The 11,149-nt window shown below is 34.7% G+C and overlaps 1 protein-coding gene across 1 annotated transcript in view; it reads left to right on the top strand.

The window, feature by feature from the left end:
- Positions 1–1,156: 1,156 nt before the first annotated feature.
- The window catches only part of PIK3C3 (phosphatidylinositol 3-kinase catalytic subunit type 3), a 109,287-nt gene continuing 99,294 nt past the window's right edge, over positions 1,157–11,149 (top strand). Inside the window, exons 1-3 of the mRNA XM_069468040.1 lie at positions 1,157–1,274; positions 4,295–4,483; positions 8,943–9,086. Coding sequence (XP_069324141.1) covers positions 1,207–1,274; positions 4,295–4,483; positions 8,943–9,086 — 401 coding nt within the window. The 5' untranslated portion in view covers positions 1,157–1,206. The remainder of the gene's footprint in view (positions 1,275–4,294; positions 4,484–8,942; positions 9,087–11,149) is intronic.

Raw genomic sequence — 11,149 nt, 5'->3', positions numbered from 1 at the left:
AGCTGTTCTTTTTTTGTTTAAACTTTTAAGTTATAGAAGGATAGCTACCATGTTTTTCTTTAGCCTGTTTGTATCCCTTCCTTGTTTCAACAAATATTTTTGATAGCTTACTTTTGGCAAAGCATTGTGTATTAGCCATTTTTTTTCCTTTCCAGATTAAACAACTTCACAACTTTCAACTTTCCTTTGAAATATTTGTTTTCCTGATCCCTCAACATTCTAATTACCCTAATTTGCACATACTCTAGTGATGTCTTCCTAAAATGCAGTACCTAGAAATAAACACATAGAAAACGTAGATTATCATGAGTAATAATAAGTAGGAATTATTAAACTCAGCAATATATTATACGGAGGCACCAGAGGAGGCAGACACAAAAGTATATGGCCACACTATTCTTGCCTTCAAAGAGTTTTGAATCCAATTGGAAATGAAGATTATAATTTTAGATTATATTAAATATAAAAATAAGCATTATAGGGGCTAAAAGGGTTCACAGATCTGTGTTCTAGAGTTATTACTGGAAGTTTACAAGTTCTAAATAGGGTTGGATCCTGAAAGCTACATTGGATCTGAATATACCGAGTTTAAACAAGCACCCAGGTACTTTGGCCAAAGTAGCATAAATATTAGTAGGGCCTAAAATGAACCACCCAAATTTCTTTGTTTTCTGCTTAGTCTTTTCCCTACTCTCTAGAGCAGAGAAAAAAATCTTTGCTTGAGATTGCAAATTAATGATCAAATCTACAATTTTTGGAATGGCCACTGGAATTTAAACTTGGCAAAATTCTAATTTTTGTGCTTGCTATCTGTTTAGCCTGCAGCCAGAGAACCGAATTTCTTTTTGGGATTGATTTTAGGTACAGCTCAAGCGCAAATAATAGCATTGCTTAAAAAAATAAATAAATAAAAGAAAAAATTTGTTCCGTCAAGACAGGAAGATTGGAATGGAAACCAAATAGGGTGTGTTTCCGGAATCCTATTTACCCTTAAGCACGATGGTGGACATCTTAGGCACATGCGCAGAAGCGACGCTGGGGCGGGAAGTTCCGTCGCGTCGGGTCTCGCTCCGGGCAGGGATTGGCGGCGTGCGGGTTGAGGGGCGGAACAGGAAGCACCTGTGTTGTGGGTTTCAGCTGGTTAATTTCTGGCGTCTCTACCGCGCTTAGCTTCTCGCTGTAGGTGGTGCCTTTGCCAGGGGTGCCATGGGGGAAGCGGAGAAGTTTCACTATATCTATAGTTGTGACCTGGACATCAACGTGCAGCTTAAAATGTAAGAGACTCCTGGGGACACGAAATGGGATTCCTTGGGCATAGGGACGGGGCGGTGGAGGCTTGTGTGGAGTAGGGGGCGAGTAAACATGGTGCGTGGTCTGAAGGCTGGGATTAGGGCCGACCCAGAGGGCTGTAGCCAGGCAAACGTAGGAGTGAATCGTGGAGAGGGGCCACGAGGGAGAAGGATTAAAGACATGGTCTCTAGGAGACGGACAGCGGTAGGAATAAGCCCTTAAATTCCACAGTGTTTTGCGGTTTTCTAAGCATTTTGCTGTTCAGACTTCTGAGGGGTTATTACTGTTAGGTTTTACAAATGAAGAAATCAAGTTTCACCGTAAATAAGAGGGAGGAAGATCTTTGGAACGGGGCTGGAGCGTGGAGTGGAAGCAGCACATGGGTATAGTATTAATAGCATGAGAGGTGATAAAGGCTTCGGTTGAAAGTTTGGGCAGTCTGGCACTGTTAAAAGCAGAGCAGTTGGGAGTGAGTCAAAGATGAGGGTGCCAGGTGCAAAGGGACCAAGACAGTATGAAAAAAAAGTCTTGCAGAAAAACCCTGGGGGCACCACAGTTGAAGTAAAGACCAAGAGCATGACATCTTGAGATGAAAATAATGGAACTGTTATAACAATGGGGGACGGGCAAAACCGAGTTGGAAATTGTCTCTTTTAAAGTGATTATATAGGAGTTTTGTCAAAGCTTTTAGAAATTATTAACCACGTCATTCATAATCAGGTAAAAATTATTGTGTAGGTTCAGTGAATATTCAACAAATATGTGTCAAAGGGCTACATGTCTTCAGTATGTGATAAATACATTTTCTCAGTTGTCAGATGTACCTTCGAATGATTGATTACTTTTATTTTCATAAGTCAGTTTTTAGTCCCTGACAAATCCTTTACTTTTCAGTTTGCGGTGGTGGTAAAAATAATATGTCAACAACCAAAACTGTACCTTTGTATGGTACCTTCCTTCCATACCTGTTTTTAAGGTCATTTCTGCAGCATACACCACTAGACGTTTATACAGGATCTGTATTGTTATCATCTGATAAAGGGCTTTCCCTCAGTCTTGTGCCTCTCAGTATTTCTTGGACATATGAATGCAGTTTTTGAAACTTTTGAACATTAAAAAGAAATCGAAGAAATGAGTCCATTATTAACACACACACAGATACATATATTAAGTATTTTGAACTAAAGATAAAGCATAAAGCAGAAGTTTGGCAAAATTCAATACTAACAGTGCTGTAGCTTCTGAGACTGCAATTGTTGGACGTTTTGTTTGTTTGCTTGCTTTGGTGGAGGGGAGGCAGAAAATAGCAATTTAGAGTCATATCATCAAGAATAGTAAATTTTTTATTCTATTTATTTCTCCTAGGCCTTTTCATCTTATTTCTGTGGTTTTAATAATAACTTGTACATTGATATCTCTTTTCTTAGCATCATAATTGAATATCAAACTGCCCGTAGGACATGTTCACTTCAGATACCCTAAAGCACTATAAAGGAAGCTTGTCCAAAGTTGAGTACATCATTAGCTTACCTCCAACTCTGATCTCACTGTGTTTTGGTGATTGTTAGTTGCATAATCCAGCAAATTTGTTAACAGGGCAAACTGCAAGTCTTGCAGACATCCACCTCTTTCCTTCTCTATTCAGTCTCTCACCAAATTGTCTTGAATCTACCTGCTAAATTTCTTTGTTCCGTGCTCCATTTCTCTTCTACTGCCCCAGCTTTAGCATACCTTTTTCCTTTCTCTTTTGATGGAAATTCTTCTAACTGGATCTCCTTGCTTTCCGTCTCACCTCTCCAGTGGATTCTTATACTGCTGCTGAAATCATAAATACAAATCTTATTATTTTATTCTTTCAGTTCAAATAATTCCATTAACAGATTTTTAAATTGTTCTTTTTGTGCCAGGCACTGTACTGAATTTGTTGGCTACTTAGCTTCATTGTCCAGCCCTCCTTTCCATTCTCACCTTTAGATTCTTCCCTGTGTGAACTTTTATGCTTTCGCTGTATTATGCAAACAACTTGCAGTTCTCCAGACATACTGTCTTGCCTGTTTGCCTTTGTGTATGCTGCTCTTTCCCTTTGGGATGACTTCCTACCTCTATTGCTCCCACTCCTATATATTGTTCAGGCTCATTTCAGGTATCTTTTTGGGATACTAAGTCCCTGCCCCAAGCCAGGTTAAGTGCTCCTGAGACTCTTTGACTTATCTTACTATGGAGGGAGCTCCTCCTTGGCCTGGATTTTATTCCTAGCTCTATTATTTACTTTCTGACCTTGGATAATGAGTTTAATCTCTGAATCTCTGCTTCTTCATTTATAAAATAAGAATATGGTGAAAGTAAAGTAAGAAAGAATATATAAAATGCCTGGCACAATATCTGATATAATATTGATGTCCAGGAAATGCTGCTACCTCTTTAATAGTATCCTGTGCATACATCCTTTATGACTTATAACACTGTATTTTTTTAATTTAAAGAAATGAACACATAATATATGTACATATAAAAAAGTAGGAAGAGTACCCCCCAAAAATGCATTTAAAAAGTGAGATTTTTCTCCCCAGAAGTTGTGACATAACATTTTGTTTTAATACTTTATTGTTTATCTTATCTTTCATTTTTTGGCCCCTATGCCTACTACAGTAAATGTTTTCTGAAAGAATAGATGAATAAATGGTCAACTTGAAATGAATAAAATGAAACTAAGGCCTGGGACATTGGTGACTTCTAAATGGTAGATCAAGAGTTGGTGGAAGAGTTTAAAATTCCATAGCTTAAAATAGAGAAATATGTTGACGAAGATAGGAATGATCTTAGGTATGTTAGGATTTTAAGAGACCCATATTATATATAAAAGTGACTTTAATTTCATATACAGGAAAACATTGTTTAGGGAGTATAAGATTACCTTGACACAAACATAAACTCTTTTTATTGTACATGTGTGTATATACTCAAAAAATACATGTCTAAAAAATTGTTGTTCTTGTGCTTTCAGAGGAAGCTTGGAGGGGAAAAGAGAACAAAAGAGTTACAAAGCTGTCCTAGAAGACCCAATGTTGAAATTTTCAGGGCTATACCAGGAGACATGCTCTGATCTTTATGTTACTTGTCAAGTTTTTGCAGAAGGGAAGCCTCTGGCCTTGCCGGTGAGAACATCCTACAAGGCGTTTAGTACAAGATGGAAGTAAGTTGTTTTCCTGCATATGGTGGATTCCAGACTATTCTTCTATTTCTTTATGGAAGTTGCAAATGTTATTGTAATTTAGTAGGGATTACAAAGGAATTTCTTAATACCTATACATATTGATGGGATGGTGTGAAGCAGTAACATACTTAAAGTACTATGCATATCAGTATTGTAACTGCAGTTGATATGGAAGTAAATTTATGTTTGTATTCAGTATATTGACATTTTGATAAGCATATGACTGATTTACAATATAACTGAAACCAAAAACACATCTGTAGCATCTTTAAATTCTCTACCATTCTCTGCCCTTGAACACATAAACTCTTCTGCATAGTCTGGAATATTGTCTATCCTGACATTTGGAGCTTAGATCTTTAGAGAGATCTATTGTCATATGTTCAGATAAAAGTTTTATTATTTTACATATGAAACTTTTTTTTTTGGTTTCATGGTTTATTCAGCACGGTACATTAGCAAAACATTGTCAGGATGCAGGGTAAATATAATGAACATGAAGTTCTTGTTTTTCGAGAACAATATTGTGGATTCGTAATCTAACCTCTTGACACTTCTTATTTGATAGACTCCCTAGTGTAGTTCTAATGTTCGATCAGTGAGTTTTATTCACTACCCTGGTAGGCTTATTGTAGGGTACACAGGTTGTATGCTCTTAAGCAAGGAGTTTATACCCACAGTATTCATGGAAGACAAGATGAGGCCACATAGACAGCCTGGCTGTGCTGTTGAAGGTACCACCCAGAAGCCTGAATTCTGGTGATTGGGCTACATCAAAACCAATTATTTTAATGGTGTAATTTCCTTAGAAGATTTTTTATGGCAACAGATAGATATATGTACACACACAGCATACACATATATTTAATACTTTTTATTCTGGAAAATTTTAAACCTTAAATGTAGAGAGAATAATATAGTGAACTCATAAGTGTCCATCACCCAATTACTAATTACTAACTTATGGTGAATCTTATATTCCCACCATTATTTTGAAGCAAATTCCAAACATTGTAACATCTTAACTATAAGTATTTCTGTATATCTCTTTTTAAACATAACTACAGTACCATCATCATACCTAAAACAATGGACCAGAATTCCTTAATTGTATCAGAGATTCTTAAGCTGAAATCAGGAAATCTTTTTTTATTTTTTATTTTTTTGAGACAGAGTCTCACTCTGTTGCCTGGGCTAGAATGCCATGGCGTCAGCCTAGCTCACAGCAACCTCAAACTCCTGGGCTCAAGCGATCCTCCTGCCTCAGCCTCCCGAGTAGCTGGGACTACTGGCATGCGCCACCATGCCTGGCTAATTTTTTCTATGTATATTTTTAGTTGTCCAGTTAATTTCTGTCTATTTTTTTAGTAGAGACGGGGGTCTCACTCTTGGTCAGGCTGGTCTTGAACTCCTTACCTCGAGCTATCCTCCCACATTGGCCTCCCAGAGTGCTAGGATTACAGGCGTGAGTGACTTCGCCCAGCCGGAATCAGGAAATTTTTAAAACTCTGAGATTATATGCAAAATTTTGTGTCTTATGTATTTTTTCAGGACAGAGGTCAAAGCTTTAATTAGATTTTTTGAGGTGACCTGTCATTCAAAAGAGAGTTAAAACAAATTTAGATCTAGAAGGTCACAAACTAAAGGGAATTCCACTTTTCTTGGTAAGGAAAATTACATAGTGGTTCTGTTCCATACTTTGGCAAAAAAGGAAATTAGAGAAAAAGCAAATTCCCAATTAGAGAAAGATTAAAATTTTTCTCTTCTTCCTCCCATTTGCCAACGCTTCTTTGCATTATTTTGTATTATGTATTTGCAAGGATGTACAAACTCCCATGTTTGCTCTCCAAAAATTTGAATTTTTTAATTTATATTTTTTAAACTATGAAACTACTCAATAAAATAAGCACTGTAAAATTATTAAAAATGACTTTTTGAAATTAAAATGTCTGAGACAGCTGTATAGAGAAAATAGATTGAGAAAAATACCTTGTTTTGGGTAAAATAACATGAGAATAGGTTTTATTTAAAATATATCCTTTTTCAGGGATTAAGGGAAAACATTTATAGATTTTGTATATCCTGCTCTTTACTATTCAGAAATTGAATTTAGTACTAATTCATCAAAACAAAAATTGCGCTCATAAAATGGAGGATAAAACTTAACAAAGCCATAATTCTTTATAAATACTTGCTTAAAAGAAATATTCTATAAACTGTGGAAAGAAGAAAGTGTACCATAAAAAGATCTCTTGCTATTAATATTAGAATATTTGCATTTCCTTAGTTCAGGTAGTATTCTGGGGGTAGTATGAGATTCCAAAGTTTGCTTTTTGAGTTTCTGATAGTGAGTTGTGAGAGTTCTAATAATGAGGAATTCAAGGAGAATTTATCCAAGTCTGTCCTATCATATCCTATTCCATCTACCCTGTGCTTCAATAAGAGATCCAATAGTGAGGGAAACTTGTACTTTCTTTAATTACATTTAGAGTAAATTCTCATTTTTGGTGTATATACTGCAAATTTCTAAGTTTTTTTATGTGAATATATTCTGTAGGCAAGTAGTTTAAATTTTTAAAAACATTATGTTCTACCTTGTCCCATAAAAGATTTGAAATGGCATTAGAGAAACACATATAATAACAATCTAATATAATTTAAAAATTACTAAGTTAGGATTTAGAAGTATATTAATCAGACTGGAGAGTTAGTGCAATGTTTTGTGGAGGCGGGCTACGTGGTGGATTGTAGCATCCAAATTTAGGCTTTACAGTCTTGGCATGTTTTGAAAGTTGCCAGGTGAATTTAGTCTTGAAGTTGATGAAGGATAGGGAATGGGAAAGGGATGGTACATGAGGAGGAAGAGAACAAAATAGTGTTCAAAATATGTAGCTTTTTGGTGTCTCACTAGATCTTTCCATAAGTTCTAGATTATCAAGAATAGTTGTCAGACTTTTTAGCTGCAGAATCGTTTTCTTCAGAAAAACTCTTTTCCAGAAGCCCAGTATGTAAAACAGATTTAAGTGCAGTTGCCTTCATTTAAAGAGATGTCGTGGCCTGGAGTTGGATAGCAAAAGGTTTGAGACAAATGAATTGGTGCGTCACAGGTATTGTCTTCTAGTCACTACAGGACAGAATATAGATGTGAGAAGTTTCACAATTCATTTTGGATATTATCACTAATTTTCTTCTTTAACTATTAACCTCTGTGGTTTGTTCATTGGCAAAATATGGCACTGCTTCTGCCCTACCATGTGGATTGATATTAAATAAATTCATTTAGTTGCACAAGCTTATCTGTAGTAGGCAATGGCTTTCTTAAGCATGCGATTTATTTTGTAAGAACTTCATAGAAGAAAAGGATTTAATGACTTTTTGCTTCTCCTTGATATTGATAGCCATCTCTAATTTTCTTGGAGGTCCTTAAATTTTTATGATGAATATAAATGATTTGTTGTTTAAGTCTTTGAAAATTTTGTTCATTTTCTTCTTTTTTTTTTTTTTAATTTCAGAATACTTACCAGTGCAGATGTGTTTGACCTAGACTGGGATATGCCCTTTTGAGAATAATTTTGAGTAAAAGGAGAAATAGAATTCTGTGTGTCTCCTAAGTATTAGTTTGTGTATTGTTTTATAGTATTCTTTTGAGATTTTAAAAGCCATCTGCTGTATAAGAGAGTTGAAATTATCAAATGAATGCAGTGTGAAGTTTAAATGCAGAAAAAAAAATACAGAAATGAATAGACGGTAAAAAAAGAGCTGTGCTGTCATTAACTATATTATCAAAAACAAACATTCCTTAGTGAGATAATATATACAGTCATGCTTTGAAAGCTTAAGGTGCTACTAGTTAAATATTATCAGTATTAATGGAATAACTTGAACAAAAAAAGTCTCACCTAAAAAAGTCAGATGTCTGTTTAGAGCAGTCGGGTAACTTCTTCATGTGATTTAGGTAGTAGATACTCTATGTAGACTTTTGTGATGTTTTGGTTGCTTTTTTTGCTTTATTCTCAGAAGTGCTTTTGAGTATAATATGAGTAATTTTGATTATTTTATCTTCAGAATGTAAAATTGTGTTCTAAAAATGATTAAAGAAAATCACAGTCTGATTCCAAAAGTTCTTATAGGTTGAAATGTTTTCCTAGGTTTTTATTAGCCATTGTCATATCCCCTTGTGTTTTGGTGGTGGTGTCTTGAGTTTCTTGATTAAAGGTTTAACAGTGCTATTTTTCATGAGCTCTTTTTAAAAAAATTTCATGTCTTCTATATTTAAAATTGAAGTTGCCTTTAGCAAAATTGAGGTCACTGACACATTATTTTTTTAGAGTACTAACCTAATTTTTTTGGAACCTTTTCCTCTGGCTAGAACTTCTTGTATGATTTGTTAATTTAAAAGAAAGATATATATCTGTTTCTGTTGATTTTATTTTCGTAGCTGGAATGAATGGCTAAAACTGCCTGTGAAATACCCTGACCTGCCCAGGAATGCCCAAGTGGCCCTGACCATATGGGATGTATATGGACCAGGAAAAGCAGTGCCTGTAGGAGGAACTACGGTTTCACTCTTTGGAAAATATGGGTAAGCATTCTATTTGTCTCATCTGTAGGAGTGTTGTAGCTTTCTGGCCCATTTATTTTCTGGAGGGCTTTAATAGTTTATACCCAGTCTGGTTTTCCAGTGAAAACAAGTTAAGTACATATGATCTGGTCATTCCTGAGACTGAATTTCGCATATATTTCCCACAGGACATGCAGATAGATTAATTAAAGAAACACAATTTATATTACTCTGGCGTTAGTGATTCATAATATGATTTCTGTTAGAAAATAGAAGTCATTGGGAACTAGAACCTTGCCTTTACAGAAAAAAAGACTGTAACTTTTGTTATAGGGTTCTGCTTTGTCATAATAGTGACAGAAAGGATGATAAGTAGGATTGAAAAGCATTAATTTGCTAATGATAGTAATTTTAATAGAAAAGTTAATTCAGGTTTTTAAAAATTTACAGATAATAGAAATTTATTGTAAGAAAAAAAAAAATTCCATAGTCCTGAAGGGTATTTTCTCTCTATCCCTTTTCTCCTGGGACAGAGAGATCATTCTGTCTTTAGAGAATTGGTGACATTCTATTACTCTTTCTACATTTATTCATTGAATTTTTCCCTAAAGAACTTGGTCCTTTATCAAATATTTAGTTACTCTGGTATATAGTTATATAGGAAAGGCAGATAAATGTTTAACTTTCTTTCCTCTTTATGAATTTTAAGAATAATTAGTTTGTGCCCTAGTAAGTTGCAAAGGTGATGATTGATGGCATTTTTGTTTTTAAGTTTCATCATGAACTTTTGGACTTAACCATTTTTGATATGTTTTAGTACATTGCTGTCTTTATTTTTTATAATGCTCTAAAAATTCCGTTTTGGTCAGTAGGAGCCCCATGTCCTTTTGGCAGTACTCTAGTAGTAATTGGTAGCTTCTTTGCTTTCTGGTAGGCAAGCTACTCCAGGTTTGTTGAGGAATTTTCTGCTTCAGACCAGGAATCTCTGAAAGAAGTTCTGGTTCCTTGTAGTGGAAAATGTAATAGACCTTAATCTGTCTGGACATTATCAGATGTCTTAATTTTTACTTATTTTACAGTTGAAAATGTTATTTAATTTGTACATTATTGTATGAACGAGAAGGGTCATATTTTGATGTTTATTGACTATTTGTGTTTGTTTCTATGTATTGCTTTTTGATATCCTTTGCCCTTTTTTTTAAATTGAGATAAAATCCACATACCATAAATTCTTTGCCATTTTTTAAATTGTCATTTCTTATTGATATGTAAAGAATCTTTGTAGATGAATAAAATTAGCTCTGTGTATTATGCTACAAATATTGCTTTTCCTGTTTGGCTTATTCTTTTAGTATATATTTGTTTATTTGCTGCTATTCATGGATCTTAAATTGTTATGTTGAATTGATCAGTTTTTATTTTTGGAGGGCTGTGAATTTAATGTTTTAGAAAATTCTTTCCCGTTTAAGATTATTATTTAATTTTTTTTTGGTAGAGGTGGGGTCTCTCCATGTTGCCCAGGCTGGTCCTGGCCTCAAGTGATCCCCCTGCCTTAGCCTCCCAAAGTGCTGGGGTTACAGGCATGAACCACCCTTCCTGGCCAAGATTAATTTTTTTAAAAAAGGCTTTTTTCTGTAATACTTTTATTCCTTTACATTTAAATCTTTGATTACCTAAAATTATTTTTGTGAAAGGAATGATGTATTGAGAATCTGCTTTTTAAAAACAAAAACAAGAGAATTGTATTTGTCCCAGTGCTATTTATTAAATAAGCCATCTTATCCAACTGTTGTAAAACAGCATCTTTTATATACTCAATTCATTGTGTACTGAAGTCAAACAGAGGCAATATAGTATATACAGTCCTGTGGTGGTTAGGAAAGCAAGTTGTAGAAGTAAATTATCTGGCTTCAAATCCTGGCTGTGCTTAATATCTATGTATCCTTGGGCAAGTTGTTTAACCTTATGCCTCAGTTTCTTCATCTGTAAAATGAAACAATGATAAGTATCTATCTTATAGAGTAGTTTGTGATGATTAAATTACTATATACATTTAATGAGCCTAATATATATTATATATAAAT

The sequence above is a fragment of the Eulemur rufifrons genome, chromosome 5, assembly GCF_041146395.1.
Source record: "Eulemur rufifrons isolate Redbay chromosome 5, OSU_ERuf_1, whole genome shotgun sequence".
NCBI lineage: Eukaryota > Metazoa > Chordata > Mammalia > Primates > Lemuridae > Eulemur > Eulemur rufifrons.
This window is presented reverse-complemented; position numbering and strand designations above follow the sequence as displayed.